The sequence below is a fragment of the Thalassophryne amazonica genome, chromosome 3, assembly GCF_902500255.1.
Source record: "Thalassophryne amazonica chromosome 3, fThaAma1.1, whole genome shotgun sequence".
NCBI classification, from domain to species: Eukaryota; Metazoa; Chordata; class Actinopteri; order Batrachoidiformes; family Batrachoididae; genus Thalassophryne; species Thalassophryne amazonica.
This window is the reverse complement of record NC_047105.1, coordinates 102,685,729-102,712,141: the sequence shown is the minus strand read 5'-3', so window position 1 is coordinate 102,712,141 and position 26,413 is coordinate 102,685,729. Positions and strand designations below refer to the sequence as shown.

The 26,413-nt window shown below is 43.6% G+C and overlaps 1 protein-coding gene across 1 annotated transcript in view; it reads right to left on the bottom strand.

Moving 5' to 3' along the window:
- fgd5a (FYVE, RhoGEF and PH domain containing 5a) overlaps positions 1–26,413 on the bottom strand; it is a 158,118-nt gene that overhangs the window by 74,733 nt on the left and 56,972 nt on the right. Inside the window, 3 exon segments of the mRNA XM_034167182.1 lie at positions 5,867–6,023; positions 6,989–7,140; positions 25,135–25,165. Coding sequence (XP_034023073.1) covers positions 5,867–6,023; positions 6,989–7,140; positions 25,135–25,165 — 340 coding nt within the window.

The window sequence follows — 26,413 nt, the reverse complement described above, 5'->3', positions numbered from 1 at the left end:
TTGTGTTCTGCGTGTCTGTTTATAAGAATCTTGTCGCCCAGAAGAAAAAAGAGCGCCAACAACTACTCATAACTGTGTTCTACACTCGGAAAAAGACACCTGCAGCGAGGTGTGAGTCAGTGGAAAAAGACGTGACAGCGCAGCGGCGCCAAGACGAAGAGGCGTGATCAGAGGAACTGTGAAATACTGGTCAGTCACTATTAATAATTTCTTATGTGTCCAACCTCGTATGTTGATCATTAAAATTAAATTCGTTAGTTCTAAAAGCCATCATAATTATTTATAGGAAAACGTTCTATTTTTATTTCTCAAACAAATGTTTGGGCCTGAAAACAGGTTGGTCTTAAATTTTTTTACTCAGGTTTGAACTTTGAGAGTGTTTACACACGAGAGAAAAGTGAGAAAATGTTCATGCTTGATTGAGAAAAGTGTATAAAGTGTGTAGTGAGGGGTTTTACAGCTTTAAAACATCTATAATAATTGTAAAAAATAACGCTGGCCACTTCGCGGATTTCACCTATTGCGGGCTATTTTTAGAACGTAACTCCCGCGATAAACGAGGGACCACTGTAATAATAATAATAATAATTATTATTATTATTATGGGTCAAGGATGAACGCCACCAAAATGGAACGTTGATAGGACTAATATTTTTGGAGAAACTATGGATATTAGCTAACCACACTGAGCAATGGACATTGATAATTAAAGTCTGGACTCACACGCCATTTCAGCAGGCAGCGGTAAATAAAAGTGTTAAAAGTGTTTGTGTGTGATTTAATTGAATAAGTTCAATCTAAGTACATAATACATTTGTAAATATGTTAAAAATTCATGGATGGCACAAGAAAGTGAAAAAACATATACATTGTGGTCCATTTAAAAATCAAATGACAAAACAGAAGTAGTAATAATACTACTACTAATAATAACAATAATAATAATGTGTATATGATAACACGACACTTACCAATTAAGAGGAAACAAAAGGGTTGAGTTCGTCTTCTAAAAACTGTTGAGGTCTAAAGTTCAAGAAGCATTCTGGACTCACACACCATTCCAACTCATTGTAGAAACTTTGCACAATTGATTACCACCCTTGAAAATGTGAGCTACCTATTTTATAAACACAACCCAATCTAGATCCCTTGAATCCCCACGGGCAATGCGCTAGTTTAGTTTAAATATGATGCAAACTTCAGATTTCATTATTTTGTGTTATATTTCATGCCATTTGTTATACATAGTAGGCCATAAATAATGTTTAAAATGTTAAAAACACATTAATAGTGGATGGATATAATGTTTGCTGCTGTGTTAAAAACTAAGAATAGCTTTCATCTAGGAGCAACACAGATGAGGTGACTTACTGACGGCAAGCAAGGTTATCAGGGACTAAATTAAAAGCTGACAAAGACCACGAGCAACAACATGACGCAAGGTCGGTGTTTCCTGAAAACAGCTTTGAGTCTTTATCTCTCATCACAGCTCACTTCTGTTGACATTAAATGCACTAAAGTCTGGCAGAGGCAAAGTTTTTTCTGGGAAGGACCAGATGCTGCTGAATATTCATGAAAGGACACAGTCGGTGACATGTCCATTCGCTTTAGTTATCAAAGCGGAAACACACAGAAATCGCTGTGACAGCCGCTCACAGCAAATCAAGGTATGGCTCGGAGCTATTAAAGTGTAAACGTGGGGAAAATGTGTTGAGGAAGTGATTCTGCAACAAGGAGAAACACTTTTCCCATCAAATTCTCTGTTAAAGGTGCCGCGACACACTAAACCGTGACTCAATTTCACAGAGCATGACACAGGTGCATGGAAATGAGAAATCTCATCCATCTGGGTGGCTACAGTTGTGGTTGGAGGGTTACATACACTCATCATGGGCATGAATGTCATGGTAATTCTGGGTGTTAATGATGTCCTTGAATTGTTCTTTTGTCTGGGTGGAAAGACTGTACAGCATACATCATTAATGACTTTAAAAAACTAGAAATGGCTGCACAAAATTGAATTTATTTTGGGTCTTTTCTAACCCACACAGAGTCAATACTATACATACAGGTTCAAATATATACATACACCCCGAATATTTGGTTAAACGTCCCTGAGCAAACTGGACCTCCACCAAATGCTTCTGGTTGCCATCAACAAGCTTCTGGCAGAATTCTGGCTGGATATTTGACCACTCTTCTTGGCAGAATTGGTAGAGTTCATAGTCCATGCGTTTTCAAAAGGGTTGAGGAAGGCATTTCCAGATTCCTGCTTTATCCAATCTAGAAGCAGTTTTGACTTGCGGTTGGGATCATTGTCCTGTTGGAACACCCAATTGTGGCCAAGTTTCAACTGTTTGGCTGTTGATTTGAAATGACAATGAAGAATTTGGAAGTCGTCCTCCAAATTCACTCAAGCAGTGCCCAAGTGGTTAGTGCACTTGGTTTCAGTGTAAAAGGCTCCTGGTTCAAATGCCACCCCACCACATTTCTCCATGTAATGTGGAGTTGTGTCAGGAAGGGCATCAGGTGTAAAACCTGTGCCAATTCAACATGCGAATCCACCTCACATTTGCTGTGGCGACCCCAAGTGCAAAATAAGGGAGCAGCCAAAGGGGCCTGCTGTTTTTTCTTTTCAAATGGGATGTATCTCTCAGGGTATAGATATTTAATACTTTGTTTTTGTTTATTCAATCTTATTAAGACATATTTGATGTTTATTTTTTTCTGAATACAAAGGACAACCCAGGTTGACATACTGGTGTAAGTCTGAGGCTGCAGTGGGCTGTAACTGGCCACAGCCTGACCTTCAGGCAGCTAAAAGCCAGTCCTCAATGTTGCATAAGGATTTTGGGTTAAAGTGGCTGTGAATCTGTCTTGCATTTTTCTGACACACTCTGACTTATGTTACTTTTATAAGCTATATCAGGACCCTCACAAGTTAAAGACCTGGAAGAAATGTTTTATATTCTGGTGCAGAATGTTTTAAAAGATAGCATTGGCTGGAGTGAGACTGATCCGTGGTACTGTGTTGTTTGCATGCAGAATTAATGTGGCCACACCTCTGCGTGCATTTCTTTGTCATTGTGCCAGAGACACCCTCCTTTTGGAAATCTGTCAATTAGGAAGTTTAATATATAACATCCTTTTAATCAGTGGTGAGTGAGCCTCTACTCTACAGGAAACTGGACACATCTGTATTTTATATCGCATTATATTATATTATATTATATACATCAGAACACTTATTGCAGCTGATCTGCTCTGTGTCAGCCTGATCCCGTCGGATCTCAGGTTAGTACTTGGATGGGAGACCTCTTTGGAACACCAGCAGCTGTGTGTGTGTTTCTCCAGGTTACACTGGAGTTTCGTCAGGAAGGGCATCTGGCGTAAAACCTGTGCCAAATGCCAGTGCGGATCTGGCTGTATCCGCTATGGCGACCCCGGACAGAAACGGGAGTAGCCGAATGGACAACAACAACATATACATCAGAACACTTCCGTAAGTTGAGCCATATATGCACCAACAGCCCAGCTCCAGCCATGGCTCAGACCCTTGTCAAACAAACTGGACTTTACTGGCATTCAGACAACAACATGTATTTATGAGACAAATATGTCAGGGGGCATAATGGAATAATACTGTCGGAGTGTGACCGTGTGTCTGGGTGTCTTGCATAGTGTGTTGTCCTATAGTGGAAGTAGCATGCACGTGTTGCTGCAGATGTGCATGTTTTACAGCATACACATCCTTCTTCTTTGATAAAAAAGCACCACAGTTCAGAACCAGGGACAGCTCCCACAGGAGGAATGGCAAAAAGGACGCCAGTCTTATAAATTCGTGTCACATACACATGGCTGTCCCATGATACCATTGTGCATATAGTGTGCATCAGTGCCTTTCACAAGAGTCATGTCTGTTACTGCAGCTCTTTTTTCCCCACAAGGTCCATAGCCATATTCTTGAGGGGACTGTTGGTAACTTTCCTAAATCAATTCCCATTTAACCAAATTACAGTGACATCCATAAGAATTTTGTGCAGTGAAAACAAATGAAAATGAAGCAACTAAGATGTGTGTCATGTATTCTTGTGGTGTAGCCCTTTATCTTTAATTCAAGGGGTTTCACAAAAATATCACAATAACAACTTCGGAATTACAGAGAACTTTTTTACAGGCAAGTAAATGGACTAAGTAATACAAGGTTCATGCAAACCATCACTTTTACAGCCAGTTTTCTTTAGACAGGAGATGGATACATGAACAATTTCCAAGTCACTCAGGTTTTAAGAACGGCTAATCCTTATATTTTAGTTTGTCCAATTATTTATGGTCTCTGAAAATGGTGGCATGATAGACACATTACTGTAGGATCATTTGTAATTTCATGTTTTTTTTTTTTTGGTAAAAGCAAAGACTCACTTGATTTTGAAAGAAGATATCACAAGCTTTTAAAAAAATTAGGGTGCCATTTAGGGTGTCCAAAATCCAAGACGCTGTCAAAATGACCTCCGTTTAGCAATAATGCAATATCATTGCTAATACACAAGATATAATTACAAACAAAGTATCTAAATATAGGTTTTCTGACACAAGGAAACCAATGGAATCATCAAATTATGTAATTACATTACATAATTGACAGGATATAAAAGGGTTGAGTTCTTCATCTAAACCTGTTGAGGTCTAAGGCTCAACAGAAACTGCATAATTTATTACCATCCTTGAAAAATGACAGCTACCTATTTTATAAACACTACCCCACAGGCAACACGCTAGTAGTTTGTATAATGTTTGTTCGTTGCTCAGCTGACAAATAAAGCAAAGTCTGAAATCCAGAGTTTTTCACTTGTTAGATGAACACTCTGCCATGTTGGTTAATATACAGTGAGGCAAATAAGTATTTGATCTACTGTAGGTTTTGCAAGTTGTCCCACCTACAAAGAATGTAGAGGTCTGTCATTTTTATTGTAGGTACACTTAACTGTGACAGATAGAGAGAAAAAAAAAAATCAGAAAACCACATTGTATGATTTTTAAATAATTAATTTGCATTTTATTACAAACAAAAATGGCACCCTATTTTCTTTATGTTTAAATCATATTCTATCAGAAACAGGTGAGTTTTACAAAAAACAAACAAAAACAAACAAAAAAACAATTTTTTATTTCATGACAAATGAGCCTACACTACATGGCTGTAATTCCTAAATGGTTTATTCATTATTGTGATATTTTTTGTGAAACCCTTTGAATTAAAGCTCAAAGTGTCCATGTAGGTCTTGACTGTTTTATTTCATTACCATGATGAGACAAAGACAGAAACAAAATATTAATTTTGTCACTGTTCAAATACTTATGGACCTGAATGCACAAAGCTCCAAGCATATGAACTCATCATGCAATTTGCAGATAACAGTGAGGAAAAATTTTGATTTGCACTCAAATCCCAATTCCTTCAAGCTGATGGGGTTAAAGGATGAAGAGATGCATACAGGATGAGGACAGGAAAAACATATCTGGTACAAGTATGACAGCAGAAAGGACAGTCCTATGGAGACAAGCGGGACAGAGAAGGTTTTGAAAAACCATTATCTCCCTGTGGAAGCTTGGTGACAAAATCTAAATTAGGAACTGCTGACTGAGAGACAAGAGGACAGACATAAATTGATCTAAGCCCTCTGAACAGACCCATAATTCTTCAGTCTCGCTTCATGACCATGAATCTGAGATGCAGCAATTAATTAATGCATCTGTGGCAAGATGAACGGGTTTCATACAACAGGTGTGCAGACAGTGAGATGCATAAACCACACCTCAGCAGCCGTTAGACTGTTTCTTTTTGTTTTGTGGTGGTTTTTTCTACCTCAAATTTCTTGACGAAGCCGGCGAAGGCAGGGCTGTTCCTGCAGCTCTCCTCCAGTAAGGACATACTGCGATCATACTCAGAGATGTACGTGTCAAAAACGCCAAAGTCCTCCCGATGTGTCAAGATCACATCGACCATCCTTTGGCTCTCCTCCCTGAACAGAAAAACAATGACATCCAATTTGAATGTTTAATGTACAGTCACATGATTCATACCAAATTCCATTTTCTTAGAGGGGGTGGGGGGGGGGGGGGGGGACATTTTGGACAACTAAGGGTACCGCCATTCTTTTTTTATTTTATTGCACCTACTTTTGTTTCAATTTAATCAGCATGTTTTCTCTACATGAGCACAATTTTAATTTAATTTTATTTATTAATTACTTTTTTTTAGTCACATAGCACTACTATTATTCTGAACACTACTGTATATTTTGTATATATGTTTCTTTTTATTCACCTCTTTTTGCTCTGTATGCACCACTCTGCTTTTAATCATTAGTGATTGATCTCTGCTCTCTTCCACAGCATGTCTTTTTCCTGATTCTCTCCCCTCAGCCCCTACCAGTTCCAGCAGAAGATACCCCTCCCTGAGCCTGGTTCTGCTGGAGGTTTCTTCCTGTTAAAAGGGAGTTTTCCTTCCCACTGTCGCCAAGTGCTTGCTCATAGGGGGTCATTTTGACCGTTGGGGTTTTACATAATTATTGTATGGCTTTTGCCTTGCAATATAAAGCGCCTTGGGGCAACTGTTTGTTGTGATTTGGCACTATATAAATAAAATTGATTTGATTTGATTTATATGTGGGAAAATACTGTTTTTTGTTGTTGTTTTTGACAAACTCATATTTAATCAGTATCAACTTACTTCTGCACTGTGTGGCACATGTTGGGACCATGACACCATCCACTTGTGGATGTGGAATTGTGAAGCATATCTTTCTTTCTCTGGCTACAAATGTTTCCTGCGTTTTAAAACCATGTGGACAAAGTTCTCTTTGTCACAGGAGAATGAATCGTGGCCTTTGTGGAAATGTCTTCATGCTCTCCATTCGTCCTGCACTACAGTACATTCTATAAACCGTGACCTTTATCAGTGTGCGCACGGTGTTTCTTATCTTACCACTGACTAATGCGTTCCTCCAGTTCAGCGAGGATGTTGCTGTGAAGGATGTAGACCTGAGGGAGGACGCCCAGTATCTCCACCAACCTCTGCTCCTCCAACACTGACTCTCCTTCCTCATCCACGGCCTCAACTACCGCTGACCTGAAGTCCTGCACAAGTGGAGACACCAACCAGGAGATAAATGTTTTGACAACAAAAAAAAAGTTGTGGCAATACAAAAAAGAAAAGACCAAAGAAAAGTGGAGGTGAGGATAGAAAAAAAGGGGAATGTAATCGGGAGAAAAAAAAACATGAAAGGAAGGAAGGAAGGTCAGATCCTCCTTAATATCCTTCCTGCCACCCTCCCTTCATATCCCAAACACTTTGGGCTCTGTCCAGGCATTCAGGAAAGGTGGCAGTTTCTGCACGAGTACACACCAGGTGCTGTTGCATAATGACCTTGGTCCTGAATGACACAAGGCTGGACTGCACGTGGTCCCACTCTTCATTTCTCTGCAGTCAGGAACTTAAAATTCATGAGCAAAATGACATCGAAGTGCATTTAAAACACATAAAGCATGTGCAATCTGCATTAATAACTGCAGTGTCTGAGAATAAGAGAATTATTGTGAGGAGTTACTGTGTGGTTCAAAAGAGTGAATCTGTGGAGCAGATAAAACAGACACACACACACCCACAAAGATCTAATAAGGACAGTGCATACCTCTGCCAAGGCTACAGACTGTGGCTGATGTCTCTCTTGCTGTTTTCTATTTAGTCTTTCCTTTTCATAATAAAAAGGTTATTTATTCTTTTTATCTGCTGTCTAAAATTCTTAGATCCGGGTTGATGAGACTTGATCCTGATCGCTGATTTGTGATCCTGATGGATGAACTCTGATCCTGATTGCAGATCCTTGATTCTTACCTTTAGTCCTGATTTATGATTTTTTTTGATCTGGATTGATAAACTTTAATCCTGATAGATGAAATCTGGTCCTGATCTTTGATCCTGGTAACTCATGTTTATTGCTGATCACTCTTTTGTATTTGTTTGTACCTTGATAACTGAGCCTTTGCCAAAAATTTTGATTTAGAGCTTTGAATTCTTTTAACCCAGTTAAAGAGGATATATTTTCATTGTTGTTTTTTCTGTTTGTCTTGCATTGATGCTGTAATCTGGTGTCGCTGACCAAACTGTCCCCCCTAAATATGGGTCCGCCCTGCCTTCACTGAGCATGCGTCATTTGAAAGCGTCAGCAGGGTCATTTCTGAGGATCAGCATCGATTCCCTGATTATCACCTCATTTCTGCGTCAAACTGCACTCCAGTCATCATCTGTCTCAGCGACAGATATCTGAACCTCTTGTACAACAATCATTTCCACATAAATTCAGCATTATTTCATAATAAAAGACGGCGGAAGCGATCAGAGTACACAGCAGCATGTCTGAGACCAATGTGCTGCTGCTTCTCTGCCTATGTCACTTCAGAGCGTCAGTAGCTTTTCACTAATTATTGCTTTATTTAGAATGATTTAAGAGGTTTTAATTTGTGATCTGATGGTTAATAGTCACATTATTCCCTTTGATCGCTTTGGGTGTAGAGTGTCAGACTCAGATGTGCTGCTGACGCTCCGAAATGACGCATGCACAGTGAAGGTAGGGCGGACCAATTTTTAGAGGGGACCATTTGGTCGGCAGCACCAGATCACATGAATTGAAATAAAGGGATGGGTCCTAATCTATGATTATAGGTCAGCCTAAGTCCCACAAATGTCCTCACGCCAGGTTGTGTCATGCTTTTCTGTAGATTTTGTAGCATGAACATGTGAGGTCTACAGATCCCCCTGTACAGGACACCAGTCTGATGCAGGCCACTTCCACAGCGAAGGCTGGTACCTATTTACAGCTGGATGGACTACAACAATGCAAATGAAGCATCATGGCCAAGGTATTGTCTTGACAAAGACGGGTATTGTGACCAGGAATCAAACCTATCATATTCTACATATTCCTAGTGTAACAGAGGCCAGTGGGAGGTACTGTGCAGAAGAATGTAGGAAACCTCACTCCCAAAAGCCAAAAGACTCTAGAGCAACAGATGCTAGGTTCCATGGGTTTTAGCCTCGTGGTTATAGTACCTGCCTCTTAACCCAGAGACTTTGAGTTCAAGCCCAGAATGGAGTGAAGCAATGCATGTTAAACAAGCCTAACTGACCGATGATCCATATCAGTAAAATCATTATTACAAGATCAAAGGAATCACGATTAAAGATAAAAATAAGCCAAAGGCAAAAATGTACCCTTTGATTCAGATCAGCACCAAAATTTGATCAACTCTTTTTTGACAAAAGGCCGACTTCATCACCACACAGTGGGTAAAATAAGTATTGAACATGTCACCATTTTCCTCAGTAAATATATTTCTAACCATGCTATTTACATGAAATTTTCACCAGATGTTGGTAACAACCCACGTAATCCAGACACAAAGAAATTAAACCATCAATGTCCATAAATTAAGTTATGCATAATAATGTGAAATGACACAGGAAAAAAGTATTGAACACCCAAAGAAAGGGAGGTGCTAAAAGACATGAGAGAGAAAACTGACCCACCTTTCGTCAAAAAAGTGACAGCTGCCAATCAAAATCGACTACGTCACTAAGCCCCGCCCCCTATATGACGTCACAGCCAATCAAAATCGATGACGTCACTATGTCCCGCCCCTAAACCCCTCCCCTAGTCCCGCCTCCAAGCCCCGCCCCTTATGACATCACAGCCAATCATAATCGATGACGTCATTATGCCCCACCCCTAAGCTCCGCCCCTAGTCCCGCCTCCGAGCCCCGCCCCTTATGACGTCACATCCAATCAGAGTCGATGACGTCAGTATGTCCCGCCCCTAAGCCCCGCCCCCCAGCTCCTCCCCTGGTTCCGCCCCTGGCTCCTCCCCTAGCCCCACCCCCAAGCTCCTCCCCTAACCCCGGCCAAGCACCGCCTCCAAGCCATACCTCCCCTCCCACCCAGGGTCTAATATTTTAATGTCATTTTATTTCATGAATTAAAGAATGATTAAAAATACCTAGATCTTTTTAATGTATTAAATAATTAACTAATTCTGAAATAATTAAACATAAATCACTGTCTATTATTTAATGCCCCTTTAATATTTTTAATTCTTAAATTATTACGTTTCCTTTTCTGTTTTTTAATTCGTAAATTAAAGAAGGGGAACAAATAGCCGTCTCTCGGCTGTAAGTCTTTGCAGCAAGACGGTCAAATACCCACGCATAGAGCCGCTCGCGGAAACATGACCCCACGGCTGTAAAACCTGTTGCAGACGTTGTGTCTGTGTGAGTGCGTGTGTGTGTGCGTGTGTGTGTGTGTGTGTGTGTGTGTGTGTGTGTGGCGGGACACCCGCTGAGCGGAGATGCTGCCCCGAGGTGATGAACCCGAAGAACAATAAACAATGCTCCTTATCACTCACGCCAGATGATGTTTTCTTTTAAGATATTAGCCGATCGATCATGGGGCGCGGGACACCCGCTGAGCGGAGATGCTGCCCCGAGCCCGAACAATCAACAATGCTCCTTATCACTTACGCCAAACGGTGTTTTTAGAGCAAAAGGTAAGGAATTACGCCCCGCGGACGAAGAAGGGTTTAAAAATCCCCTTTCCGACGATAGAGTGACATACAGCATTCACCATGGGGAGACGAACTCCGATCCTCCGCTACATCTGCGAGACCCCGGTTAACATCACCATGACAACAGAAGGCTCGCTTGCTCCAAAAAAAGCGAGAATGTACGTCAGCCGTCTGAGCCAGCCGATACCGGAGGAAGATCTGACGTACAGCCTGGAGGGGCACGAACGTTTAACTTACACGTTCGACCCGTATTATGCCCAAGTAAGTTTCTTCACTCTGGCCGAGGGTGAGACTGCCACTCGAGGAACCCCACGGGTGGCGCTTACTTCCGCCGATTGGGGTGTCTTCTCCGCGGCGGCAGGCTCGATGATTCGCGACACGGTCAACCCTGAACCTCCAGGAGATCGGACGCCGGAAAAGAAGAAAACACGCTTCCAACTCACCTGGCTCAGCGCCCAGGGGCCTCGCTATAGGGTGATATTCCAGCGTGGACCTCCTGACACTGTCTCTGAGGGTGAAATTAAGTTGGAGCGGGTTAGTGCCAGCGGCCACGTCAGAAGCGTCACAGCTGCGGCTGAGAGCTGGCATGAGATGTTCAACACCTGCAACGACAGGATTACGGGCCTCTTTACAAGGTGCCTGGCCTGGAGGGACGTTATCGAAGTCCGAAAAAACTTGGCCCCTCTTTTTACTTAAAAAAAATAAATAAAAAATAAAATTAAAAAAATTAAAAAATAAAAAAACTCTGACGTAGCTCCTCCCCGCATGCACGGGGATTTCTATAAAAACCAGGGGACCACATCTCATTCAAGCATCGGACGACGAACCAGCATGAGCTCCTCAACCTCTCCCATTGCAGCGGCCGACGACATCGCTTGTGACTGCGCGCTCGACTGTGGAAGAGACCAGCCCTCCCTGAGCCAGGCTTCACGGACCCGCGGGAAAACTCTCAGTAATACATCTCCCCCGCATTTACGGTTTATTTCAGTATTCAGCTGTAAAAGTGTAGGAACAATCTCCCCTCTGGACACCCCCATCTGTTTCACCCGGCACGCTATCACATCCACAAACAGAGTGTATAATGTAAGCAGATGCATCGTATTACACCGTGTAAAATCGTCAGTGGTCAAAACAGAGATTTTCAGTAATACGTTGTACAGAGATTTTTCAGATGAATGGAGAGCCGCGCTGTAGATATGATCTGTCCAGACTCCGGGCCCGGGGCGACGTCTGATAACGTCGAAGACCCTCTCCAAAGCGCATAAAGGCGGGGCGTCTGGGATCTCCAGCCTGCGAATGACTACCCGCTCCAGCTTATACGAGAGTCCACGTATAATATAAACTTCCCGCAAGCTTTGAAAGAGAATCATCACACAATTACCCATGACTGTAAAACAATATAATGATATTTAAAAAAAAAAAAAAAAGCAGGTTTTTCTTCAGTCGTCTGGGTTATAGACGGCTACCATCCCCTCCAGGTCGAGATCTGCGTCTTCACCGAAACATGTGTACAGTTCGTTGATCTTTGCTTCAAAATTATCAGTGTATTTCAGCTCAGTGAGGATGTTTTCTACCGCCCCCTGAACCCTCGCAGCCGATGGGTTGAGGAAGCGCTGGGCTAGGAGCTTTACCACAGCCGGGATGAAGGTCGGTCTCCAGAGTCTCACCATTAATCTCTCAAAATGTCCGGTAAAGAAATATTCATTTAACGGGTCCAGGCATTCGTGCTGGCGCTGGCTGGGGTGATCGATCTCACACCCGTAACAGAGTTTTTGTCTGTAACTTTTGATCACAGCCAAAAGTAAGTGTGCCACGCCGACTTTCACCGTTTTCAGGAATTCCTCTGACAGGAACCCGTCAGGCCGGTCAGATGCGAAAGATGTGGCGTATTTCTCAGCCGGCTCGAGGTCTTGTACCTCCCGCGGACTCGCGGCCTCCGTGACAGCGGGAAGAGACCCCACGCCTCCCGGGCTGGAAAGCGCGTGAGAAGGATGGATCTCGCCCCAGACCGCCTCGAGCTGAACTCCCCACGGGCTCTCGTACCCACCGCGGGTCCGTGAAGCCTGGCTCAGGGAGGGCTGGTCTCTTCCACAGTCGAGCGCGCAGTCACAAGCGATGTCGTCGGCCGCTGCAATGGGAGAGGTTGAGGAGCTCATGCTGGTTCGTCGTCCGATGCTTGAATGAGATGTGGTCCCCTGGTTTTTATAGAAATCCCCGTGCATGCGGGGAGGAGCTACGTCAGAGTTTTTTTATTTTTTATTTTTTTAATTTTATTTTTTATTTATTTTTTTTAAGTAAAAAGAGGGGCCAAGTTTTTTCGGACTTCGATAACGTCCCTCCAGGCCAGGCACCTTGTAAAGAGGCCCGTAATCCTGTCGTTGCAGGTGTTGAACATCTCATGCCAGCTCTCAGCCGCAGCTGTGACGCTTCTGACGTGGCCGCTGGCACTAACCCGCTCCAACTTAATTTCACCCTCAGAGACAGTGTCAGGAGGTCCACGCTGGAATATCACCCTATAGCGAGGCCCCTGGGCGCTGAGCCAGGTGAGTTGGAAGCGTGTTTTCTTCTTTTCCGGCGTCCGATCTCCTGGAGGTTCAGGGTTGACCGTGTCGCGAATCATCGAGCCCGCCGCCGCGGAGAAGACACCCCAATCGGCGGAAGTAAGCGCCACCCGTGGGGTTCCTCGAGTGGCAGTCTCACCCTCGGCCAGAGTGAAGAAACTTACTTGGGTATAATACGGGTCGAACGTGTAAGTTAAACGTTCGTGCCCCTCCAGGCTGTACGTCAGATCTTCCTCCGGTATCGGCTGGCTCAGACGGCTGACGTACATTCTCGCTTTTTTTGGAGCAAGCGAGCCTTCTGTTGTCATGGTGATGTTAACCGGGGTCTCGCAGATGTAGCGGAGGATCGGAGTTCGTCTCGCCATGGTGAATGCTGTATGTCACTCTATCGTCGGAAAGGGGATTTTTAAACCCTTCTTCGTCCGCGGGGCGTAATTCCTTACCTTTTGCTCTAAAAACACCGTTTGGCGTAAGCGATAAGGAGCATTGTTGATTGTTCGGGCTCGGGGCAGCATCTCCGCTCAGCGGGTGTCCCGCGCCCCATGATCGATCGGCTAATATCTTAAAAGAAAACATCATCTGGCGTGAGTGATAAGGAGCATTGTTTATTGTTCTTCGGGTTCATCACCTCGGGGCAGCATCTCCGCTCAGCGGGTGTCCCGCCACACACACACACACACACGCACACACACACGCACTCACACAGACACAGCGTCTGCAACAGGTTTTACAGCCGTGGGGTCATGTTTCCGCGAGCGGCTCTATGCGTGGGTATTTGACCGTCTTGCTGCAAAGACTTACAGCCGAGAGACGGCTATTTGTTCCCCTTCTTTAATTTACGAATTAAAAAACAGAAAAGGAAACGTAATAATTTAAGAATTAAAAATATTAAAGGGGCATTAAATAATAGACAGTGATTTATGTTTAATTATTTCAGAATTAGTTAATTCTTTAATACATTAAAAAGATCTAGGTATTTTTAATCATTCTTTAATTCATGAAATAAAATGACATTAAAATATTAGACCCTGGGTGGGAGGGGAGGTATGGCTTGGAGGCGGTGCTTGGCCGGGGTTAGGGGAGGAGCTTGGGGGTGGGGCTAGGGGAGGAGCCAGGGGCGGAACTAGGGGAGGAGCCGGGGGGAGGGGCTTAGGGGCGGGACATACTGACGTCATCGACTCTGATTGGATGTGACGTCATAAGGGGCGGGGGCTCGGAGGCGGGACTAGGGGCGGGGCTTAGGGGCGGGGCATAATGACGTCATTGATTATGATTGGCTGTGATGTCATAAGGGGCGGGGCTTGGAGGCGGGACTAGGGGAGGGGCTTAGTGGCGGGACATAGTGACGTCATCGATTTTGATTGACTGTGACGTCATAGAGGGGGCGGGGCTGAGTGACGTAGTCGATTTTGATTGGCAGCTGTCACTTTTTTGACGAAAGGTGGGTCAGTTTTCTCTCTCATCATAGTACAGAAACAGCATTAGTGAAGGTTACAAATGATCTTCTTATGGCCTCAGACAGTGGACTCATTTCTGTGCTTGTTCTGTTAGACCTCAGTGCTGCTTTTGATACTGTTGACCATAAAATTTTATTACAGAGATTAGAGCATGCCATAGGTATTAAAGGCACTGCGCTGCAGTGGTTTGAATCATATTTATCTAATAGATTACAATTTGTTCATGTAAATGGGGAATCTTGTTATGTGTCGGACGCAGCTCGGAGAACCGACCAGCGTTTGAAGGACCCAGTATAAAATAAGCAGAGCACGGTTCAAAGGCTAACTGAATTTAATACATAACAGTGATAATAACAAAAGGTGCGGCCTGGCGTGGTGCGCTCCCAGCAGCGCTAACGGTCCGGAGCCAGAAGCTGTTTCGGACCCAAGGACCCCGCCGACACCCCCCAGGTGGCCGCAACAACCGAGTCTGTGAAAGAAGGAACCATTATGTGAGTCCACACTCTACACACAGAACACTTAAAGGTGTACAAACAGCAAACACTTCCTGGCTTGATTACTGATCAGCTTCCCAACCTGCAGGCATGGAACATCCCGTTCACAAAACTCCACTGCAGTGGAAGCTGATACATGACTAACAAACAGCTCAATACAATAAGGTGTGAGGGACACCACATTTACTGACTGTATAACTGTTAGTCACAAAATCTAACGTACCTCAGGAAGTGTGCTGACGAGCGTGAGACCTCACCCCCTCCTCTTTCACAGACTGTGCATCAAACCTGGACGTTCTCAGCATCCGCTGCTGATGAGATGGCTCCCGAGACGACGATCTCACCCGTCTGGTCACAAGGTCGAGTCTCTGGCAAATACACACTGTGCACTCCAGTCTTAAATGCCAACATGTTCCAATCCATCCAGATGCACCACAGCTGTGAGTCCTGACGAGTCGCAGGTGATCAGGGTGACGTCCTGACAGCCTCAGCAACACAGCCACTCAGTCCCAAACGCAAGCCACCTGGGAGGAAAACCAAAAAACAGAAACAAACCGGCAGCCAGGCCCCCCCAGCCATATAACAGTACCCCACCCTCACGGGAAGCCTCCCGGCGACCACACACACCTGGCCCAGGAGAAACACCCCCCTCCAGGGACCATGGCTGGAAACCGCGTCTGCGTTCCTCCTCCAACAGACTGGTTGAACTGGCTGCATCTTTGCCCTTGTTTCTGACAGTCTCTTAGCACAGGTGTGGCCAGGAGTCCTTACACCTGTGCGGTCAGCCTTTATCCAAACATGTGTGATTAGTCATAAAACAAAACAACCAAAACACCCCCCCCCTCCCCAGGGGACCGTCCCATCAAACCCCAGGGAAGGGGAGAAAGGAAAAACAACCCAAACCCAAGCCTACAAACAAAAATACTAAAACACCCCCCCCCCCCCCCCAGAGGACCGTTCCATCAAACCCTAGGGAAGGGGAGAAAAGAAAAACAACCCAAACTTGAGCTCACAAAAAAAATGCCAAAATACCCCCCCTCCTCCCCCCAAACGACACGTAGGGACCAACACCCCCCAGAGGGCCACCCGCCAGCTCCAGGAGTAATAACCACGGCCGAGGTCCCTCTGGGATCCAACGTCACCCACGGGGACTACCAGCGCCTCCCAGAGGACCACTCGTCAACCCCAGGAGACGCCTCCCCTCATGACCAATGGACCCAGCCCCGGCCGTCCACGGCTAGATAGACCCAACGCCCTTTCCCCCCCAGAGGACACCACAGTCAAACCCTGAGGGCGGAAACTGGGGGGGGAAAACAAAAAGACACCCCAAACCCCCCCCTCCCCTCCCGGGTGCAGAGGCTACCTGGGAAACGCCCAGCACAACCTAACTGCACCCCTCCAGCAATGCCGACACTACGGCACACCCGGCTGGAGTCAGAGGAGAAGAGAGGGCATAACAAAAAACAAAGAGAAAAAACAACCCAAGTACCACCCCATCACCCCCCAGGGGACCGTTCCATCTAACCCTGGGGATGTGAAACAAAAAGAAATAAAAGAAAAAACAAACAGACCAACACACAGTTGTTTGGGTCCTTTTTTTGTTCTTTGTCAGACAGGCTGCAGGGTCACAACCCCAGACAAATAGTGGACAACAAAAAAATAAAATCCCACACAAAAACCAACTCAAAAAACACCCACACAAAATGAACTAACACAAAACAAATCAGTGAGTTATACCGTCAAGCTCAACCAAATGGAACACACCTGTTCCTACTCAAGAGCTTGACGGTAACGTGATTCAGTCACCACAAGGGGGAACCAGAGTGCAAAAAATGAAAAAACCCCTTTGGCGACAGAAAAAACAAACGAGCTGCTCTTATGTGCGCAGCTGAGTGCAACACACAACCAAAATGTGCTCAACTAAATAACGCCGGAGCTGATACAACAGACGCAGTAGTTACCTTTGTCCGGGGAAACGGGGCTACGACTGTAACACCGGAAGCCCAGCGACCCGTGCTAACAGAGCTCCGCCGTGCGCGTGAACCCATTACAAACGCACTCTTGCAGCTCCCGTTTAAACCTCTTATCCGGTCGGAGTGTGACGCAAAGCCGTCGCCAGTCACACTCCACCACGACCCACGGATAAGGCACACAGGAACACGGCTGCAAGAGAGCACAAATCAGTATCCAGTAATGGGTCTCAAACACGCACCTTCCGGGCGGAGAGCCCCGCAACTGATCCGGATAACCACTGAACGTCTGCTGCCGCCTTCCCGGCGCGTTACCGTCTCTGCTACCGCTGGGTCCGTGATGTTTGGCCAGAGACTACTGTTATGTGTCGGACGCAGCTCGGAGAACCGACCAGCGTTTGAAGGACCCAGTATAAAATAAGCAGAGCACGGTTCAAAGGCTAACTGAATTTAATACATAACAGTGATAATAACAAAAGGTGCGGCCTGGCGTGGTGCGCTCCCAGCAGCGCTAACGGTCCGGAGCCAGAAGCTGTTTCGGACCCAAGGACCCCGCCGACACCCCCCAGGTGGCCGCAACAACCGAGTCTGTGAAAGAAGGAACCATTATGTGAGTCCACACTCTACACACAGAACACTTAAAGGTGTACAAACAGCAAACACTTCCTGGCTTGATTACTGATCAGCTTCCCAACCTGCAGGCATGGAACATCCCGTTCACAAAACTCCACTGCAGTGGAAGCTGATACATGACTAACAAACAGCTCAATACAATAAGGTGTGAGGGACACCACATTTACTGACTGTATAACTGTTAGTCACAAAATCTAACGTACCTCAGGAAGTGTGCTGACGAGCGTGAGACCTCACCCCCTCCTCTTTCACAGACTGTGCATCAAACCTGGACGTTCTCAGCATCCGCTGCTGATGAGATGGCTCCCGAGACGACGATCTCACCCGTCTGGTCACAAGGTCGAGTCTCTGGCAAATACACACTGTGCACTCCAGTCTTAAATGCCAACATGTTCCAATCCATCCAGATGCACCACAGCTGTGAGTCCTGACGAGTCGCAGGTGATCAGGGTGAGGTCCTGACAGCCTCAGCAACACAGCCACTCAGTCCCAAACGCAAGCCACCTGGGAGGAAAACCAAAAAACAGAAACAAACCGGCAGCCAGACCCCCCCAGCCATATAACAAATCTTCTTCACAGACTAAGGTTAATTATGGAGTTCCACAAGATTCTGTGCTAGGACCAATTTTATTCACTTTATACATGTTTTCCTTAGGCAGTATTATTAGACGGCATTGCTTAAATTTTCATTGTTACGCAGATGATACCCAGCTTTATCTATCCATGAAGCCAGAGGACACACACCAATTAGCTAAACTGCAGGATTGTCTTACAGACATAAAGACATGGATGACCTCTAATTTCCTGCTTTTAAACTCAGATAAAACTGAAGTTATTGTACTTGGCCCCACAAATCTTAGAAACATGGTGTCTAACCAGATCCTTACTCTGGATGGCATTACCCTGACCTCTAGTAATACTGTGAGAAATCTTGGAGTCATTTTTGATCAGGATATGTCATTCAATGCGCATATTAAACAAATATGTAGGACTGCTTTTTTGCATTTGCGCAATATCTCTAAAATTAGAAAGGTCTTGTCTCAGAGTGATGCTGAAAAACTAATTCATGCATTTATTTCCTCTAGGCTGGACTACTGTAATTCATTATTATCAGGTTGTCCTAAAAGTTCCCTGAAAAGCCTTCAGTTAATTCAAAATGCTGCAGCTAGAGTACTGACAGGGACTGGAAGGAGAGAGCATATCTCACCCGTGTTGGCCTCTCTTCATTGGCTTCCTGTTAATTCTAGAATAGAATTTAAAATTCTTCTTCTTACTTATAAGGTTTTGAATAATCAGGTCCCATCTTATCTTAGGGACCTCATAGTACCATATCACCCCAATAGAGCGCTTCGCTCTCAGACTGCAGGCTTACTTGTAGTTCCTAGGGTTTGTAAGAGTAGAATGGGAGGCAGAGCCTTCAGCTTTCACGCTCCTCTCCTGTGGAACCAGCTCCCAATTCAGATCAGGGAGACAGACACCCTCTCTACTTTTAAGATTGGGCTTAAAACTTTCCTTTTTGCTAAAGCTTATAGTTAGGGCTGGATCAGGTGACCCTGAACCATCCCTTAGTTATGCTGCTATAGACTTAGACTGCTGGGGGGTTCCCATGATGCACTGAGTGGTTCTTTCTCTTTTTGCTCTGTATGCACCACTCTGCATTTAATCATTAGTGATTGATCTCTGCTCCCCTCCACAGCATGTCTTTTTCCTGGTTCTCTCCCTCAGCCCCAACCAGTCCCAGCAGAAGACTGCCCCCCCTGAGCCTGGTTCTGCTGGAGGTTTCTTCCTGTTAAAAGGGAGTTTTTCCTTCCCACTGTTGCCAAGTGCTTGCTCACAGGGGGTCGTTTTGACCGTTGGGGTTTTTCCGTAATTATTGTATGGCCTTGCCTTACAATATAAAGCGCCTTGGGGCAACTGTTTGTTGTGATTTGGCGCTATATAAATAAAATTGATTTGATTTGCACAATTGAGTTGTCGTTCATCATTAAAGTGTTTTACTCTCCACTTTCCATACACGCATCACAGGTCAAGAGGGAGCAGCCGGGTAACAGTCCTGCTCATTTGTACCTCTACAGACAGAAGCTGCTCTGGGCTACAATTGCATTGCTGTTCTTCCATATCAACAACAACAACAAAACTGAAGAATGTTTGTCTTTTAACCACTAAAGGTGTGTTACTGTCTGTTTTTAACTTCTTTTTTTTTTTTTTTTATACCACTGGCCACGTCCATATTTGACACACTCAAATTCACACTACAGAAATGATTCTGCAAACATTTACTGGTCCAACTTTAAAGAATAATAAGGCAAAAACTCTGTGCCAATACATTGTGCAACAGTGTAATAAAACGCTTTGACCTTTGAACACTGCCACAAAGATTCAATTTAGCGCTATAACAAATCAGCAGAGTGCACATTAAAGTTATTCTGTTCTGTTATAGTGAGAATTTGCATTAAAAAAAGCTGTTTTTATAGATAAAAACATTCAACATTTTGATTTATGTAGAAAATTGCTTTCCAAATGTGACTTCTGATGCATTGGCACCCATACTGTTTTACAGCCTACGCTTCTGTTTCTCCTTCAGCATTTGACAACTAATTAGTTCATTGAGCCTCCTGATGAGATTGCAGATTTATGACAATCATAAAGGTTCTCTGCATCATATTTGCATTAGGTGATTAATGACATCAAATTATATATATTGCACAAAGCAGCTGCTTTTGTGCAGCAGGCTTTCATAAATCATGGAGAGAAACCACACATAAGAAATTCAGGTTGTGACCTTATACAAGGTTAAAATATACAGGATGACTGATGTCCTTCTCTGGGATCCATGACTCTACCTGTCAGATTTGTAGTTGCTAAAATCACCTTAATAGCTACTCCTCTGCACTCGTCTTTAACAGGCGCTACCTATCTGACATGCATGACTGTCCTTTGAGGTCAAACTGTTATTGCTTTACTGATCAAATGCTGTTTTATATGCTACTTTCTTTTTGTACAGTACCACCATTTGCTAACACCGTAGTACCTCAGCAGGGATGTAATCTTGTTTTGGTAAACAGTGAGCAAGAAATGAAGGAAATTAATATTATATTACGGCTGAGTGAATCCTTGTAATTTGATTGGTGGGTTGTATGGCACGTGACACGGATTATTCATACTATTTTTTTGCTGTTGTGTTTCATTGACCGTGCAATAGTTATTTTTTAACGTGCAATTTTGTGCTATTTGAAATTTGCTATTGCACTACCAGGGGCGGCGTTTAGCTAAACATGATCCCGTTTGTTTTGCTGATGGACGACGATTTGAAGGAGCTATTGACGGTGCTAATTCTTCAAACACACACACACACACACACACACACAAGGGGCGCCTCTCCTGATGGCTCCCATCGTTAGGAGGGACAGCTGCCCTGTCATTAGGAGGGTGTTAACTAGAGCACAATAGGTGCTAATTAGAGCTATTGTTTAGTCACTAGCCTTAGCAGCCTGCCTCTCGGTAGGGGGGTCTGGTTAGGTTTAAAACTCTAGCTTTTGTGGCTTCTGTTTATTCTTCTCTACAAGAGTCAAGACAGAAGTCAGACTACCAGAGCAAGAATTTTAGCTGAGGAAGCTTCTGCAACTTGAAGCGAAACGTCCTTGTGTCAAACAACCCAGTCCAGTCGAAGATTCAAGCTTCTCTACTATGGAAACCACTGGGACAACTGAGAGCCTACACAGAAACATTCCTATTTAAAGTTTGTGTTGGACTGTTGAGCACCAGTGGAACACCAAAATATAAGTCCCTTCTCTGTTGTTTATAAATTAATAAAATATCAAATAACAAGGATCTATTTTAGCCGTTATAAAGCCGTTTTTTTTTTTCATTCTTTCAATGGAACAAATATTCGGTGAAAGCTGGAACATACCATTAAACTCGGCTTTCACCTCATGAAATATTCATACCATTGAACTCATAAACATTCATTATTTGTATAACAGTTGACTATGTTGGACAGCTGACCTCTCATGTTTTACTCCACATACAGGGCGACCCAAAAATTGAACCCATAAAAATTGTAATAAATCCTACAAACTTCAGTATGTGTACGATCATTCCCCAAAGTTTTAGTTATCTTGTTCGCTTTGCATATAAGTCATGTTCTTTCAAAATTATTATGGTATGATTTGTTGGTGAAATAGGCCTCCGGCCAAAATGTCTTTTCCTTGGTTGACCAAGACATGTTGGGGAAGACTACTGGAACAATTGTTCCTATTGTTACAGGTTTTTGTTGGGGGGTGGGGCACCCTGTACAATACAATTAGGGATAATCAAGCAAATTAATAATATCTCCTAGTATCTCCCATCTTGATCTTATGCTTGTCTTTTTCTAAATATTACACTAGAGCACACTGCAAGCACTTTAGAGTCAATCCATCCATTTTGTCTACTAACTTACGCCAATTAAGTGATCCCAGCAGTCATAGGGCATGATGCAGGGTGCACCCTGGTCAGGACGCCAGTCTGTCACTGGGCCACATGTAGACAAACACATTCACACCCGCACGCACACCTACAGACGATTTAAAGTTTTCAATCCACCTAAACTGCATGTCTTTGGATGTTGGCGGAAGCTACCACACTTGGAGGGAACCCACGCAAACATGAGGAGAACACGCAAACTGAAACCCCTGAATGTTTTATTTGTTTATTTAATTATTTATTCATTTATTCTCAATACCCACTTTCTCCAGTCAAGGGTTATGGAGGGCTGAAGCCTATCCCAGCAGTCATAGTGTAATAGTCAGGGTTCACCCTTGACAGGACACCAGTCTACCACAGGGCCACATATAGGCAGACAAACACACCAGTGGTCAATTTAAAATTCCAAATTCACCAGCATTGATAGCACTGTGGCTCTTCGCTCTTTTGGCATTGCACTTATGAAGCAAAGTGAGAAATAACACAGACTAATCTAAGAATTGCTTTTATGGGGATATTCGCCTTCCTGTTTAATTCCAAATAGCAAATCGGGGGAAATTTTGGAGCATCATACGAGGTCTGTCCAAAAAGTAACGGACCTTTTTATTTTTTTCAAAAACTATATGGATTTGAATCACGTGTGATTGCATCAGCCAAGCTTGAACCTTCGTGCGCATGCGTGAGTTTTTCCACGCCTGTCGGTTGGGTCATTCGCCTGTGGGCAGGCTTTGAGTGAGCACTGGTCCACCCCTCCCATCAGATTTCTTTTGTCTGAGAACTTGCTGAGCGACTTCCGCTTTGCTCCATCAAATTTTTTTCAGAAACTGTTAGAGACAGGCAGTTGGAAACCATTCGATAGATTCAGTTGGATATCGGTGAAGATTCTGTTGGCGTCACATGGATTATGGACTGTTAAAACCTTTTTAAAGACGGCCCACAGCGGCGGAGGGCGCGTGGCGCGCCGAGCGGTCATTCGACAGGCTGGATCGACCAGATCATTTCTAAACCGAACGCTGTGTTGATCCGGGACATCATGTGACTACCACAGAAATGGCAACAGAGCTGGACATAGCACTTTTGCGGCACATTCCACTGTTACAGGAGATTTTGTACGAAGCAGCTCAGGATGCGCAGCAAAAAAAAAAAACACCTCCGTGTTGGAAACCATTCAGAAGATTCAGACGGCTTTCGATGGCTTTCAGTTGAGTGAGTATCCGAGAAATTGTGTAACAGCTGGACATGCCCCAACATGTCCTGTGAGACTTCCAAGACGGAGGTGTTTTTTTGCTGCGCGTCATGAGCTGCTTCGTGCCGACGCGCGAAATCCTCTGCACATCTTTCATTACAAAATCTCCTGTAACAGTGGAATGTGCCGCAAAAGTGCTATGTCCAGCTCTCCTGCCATTTCTGTGGTAGTCACATGATGTCCCGGATCAACACAGCATTCAGTTTAGAAATGATCTGGTCGATCCAGCCTGTCGATGGCGCTCGGCGCGCCGTGCGCCCTCTGCCACTGTGGGCCGTCTTTAAAAAGGTTTTAACAGTCCATAATCCGCGTGACGCCAACAGAATCTTCACCGATATCCAACTGAATCTATCGAATGGTTTCCAACTGCCTGTCTAACAGTTTCTGAAAAAAATTTCATGGAGCAAAGCGGCAGTCTCTCAGCAAGTTCTCAGACAAAAGAAATCCGACGGGAGGGGTGGACCAGCGCTCACTGAACGCCTGCCCACAGGCGAATGACGCAACCGACAGGCATGGAAAAACTCACGCATGCGCACGAAGGTTCAAGCTTGGCTGATGTAATCACACGTGATTCAAATCCATATAGTTTTTGAAAAAAATAAAAAAGGTACGATACTTTTTGGACAAACCTCGTAGTACCTTCTTGGTCCACCTTTGTTAATCTTGAACAAACTTGCCATATGGTGTAGTTACGGCCATCATCTGCACCAGTTTTGAAATCGACATGAAATTTTTTCAGCAATTCAAAAATTTAACCCGATTCCACAAAATTGTTGCTAGTGCATGGTAACTTGTGGATGTCCATAGTCTTAACAGCTTCAATCATGTTCGAACATCTTTAATCAGGATATTCTTAGTGAGTAAAGCTTGAAACTTGTTTGTTCGTGGTCCATCGGAACATATGGATCAAGGTGAGATTTCTCACCAAGCCGATTCTGATCAGTCCAAATGTACCTCTGATTGGAACCAAAACATCTTTGGGATTGGATCAGTGCAATTGTGTTTGTTTAGCATTTCTTTCATATCTGTCTGTCACAAAATTGATGTTCCAGTTTTGTTTGAAGAATCTGTTTTGTGTATGATTTATATTTGCATGTGAGTGTTCAAGGATGATTTTCGCAGTAGATGAATATTGAGATAAAACAGTCTGGCATTACATAGACACATTATTCATTATTTGATCTTCCTTCTTGGGGCAGGGGGAAGTTATTTCTTAAAAGTGCATCATTGCATTTAGTCTGACGTGATCTTGGCTTACAAAAAGACCACTGATCTACAACGGTACCATCCTGATCAGTGTGAAGGACATCTAGAAGCATTTTCATCTTCTTGTGTGGCAGATTATCAGGCAAACTGCCAAAGTACTGAGTGTGCAAACCAGTTGAATAATGAAATACTGTACATGAGACATCAGCAAGCAGGACACTGCATCATCCTGCAATTCACTGCACTAGAGTCCAACATGTCAACTTTGTTAAGACCAGGAAACAGATCCTGCTGCAACAACAGTGATAAACCTGAACACAGGCTCACAACCGGAGAGCAAAAGAACACACAGACACAGACTGGAGAGCAGACGCACAGGAGATGATGTTATCAGCAGCTTTTCAAAAGTGATCGACCTTGAAATTGGAGGCATTTCAAGAAGAAGATAATATGATACAGTCAGGGCTTGGCAAGCTCTCCTACCTCTTGAAGGTCCTTCAGGGCACTGACATGTCTGAAAAATAAGAAAAAACAATCATAAGAGCATATAAAGTGTTAAAAAGATTTTTGTTTAATGTAACGTTAATGAATCAAACAGCACAGACTAGTTCTGAAATTATGCATCATGTCAAAAGAAATGATTATACATGGAACAAGGCAAAAGCAAGGCCACAGCAAAAATACAACTTGTAATTACTATTGTAGTATGATAGTACAATAATTAGTATTTAGTTAGATAATTGAGGTACAAAAATTGGCTTTAAAATTTCAGACTAAATTTCAATTAATTTACACAGATGTGCAGAATTAGCTGGACATTGACACAAATTTTCCAATTGTGCCTCAGTAAACCACGACAAATGTAGTGCAAACTTTCAACCTTGACTCAAGGGCCCATATTGTACACATTGCACAAAGATGTGCAAAGCCCAGCACAAGCATCACTGGTAATTTACACCTGAAATAGTGGTAATTTTTACACTCAGTGTCTGTGTCCTGTAAGGAATAATACCACTTGTGCTCCCATGGGTGTGTTGATGTAAAAATGAGGAGTAGCTGGGAGCAAAGTTAATGACTTTATATCTTCCATTAACATAAAGGATTTGTGCTTCAACTAAAAAAAGCCCCAACATAAAACAAACAAATAAATAAAGAGTCTAAAGACCATCATCGTTTAGTGCTGCACAAAGAGCACAACTATCAGATGCACCAAATAAATACACATTAAGCAGCTTCACCAAGCATATTTCACTCTATCTGCATATACTGTATCATGACCAGTTGGTCTAATATTAATATGATGATATATTATGCTCATTATAGGCAAAGAAAAAACAGAACGGGAAGAAAAGAGAAGATAACAATAATGATAATAATAATAACAATAAGATAGGGATTTTCCAGGAATCAAGAAACTTTAATAACAAAAGTACACTTTGCAAACTCCCAAATTAATGAACTAATTAAAAAAGAAAGAAAATAAAATGAAATAACCACATTTTTGTTGTAGTTTTTCCAAAACTGGGTCAGTAATCCATGTTCATCTGTATCCAATAATGTCCAATTTGTTATGGTTGGAATTTAAAGGTCTAAATGTTAAGTAACAGCACATGTTGTAGTGTGCACAAGTGCTACACTCACTGATTCTCTGTTGTTAAACTCACCCCCAGGGAAATGCTGAGTACTCAGTCTTAAAATAACCAAGTTAGATTACTAGTTACTTTATTAGTTACATTCAGCAGCTGCTGACAAGTTGTCTGCA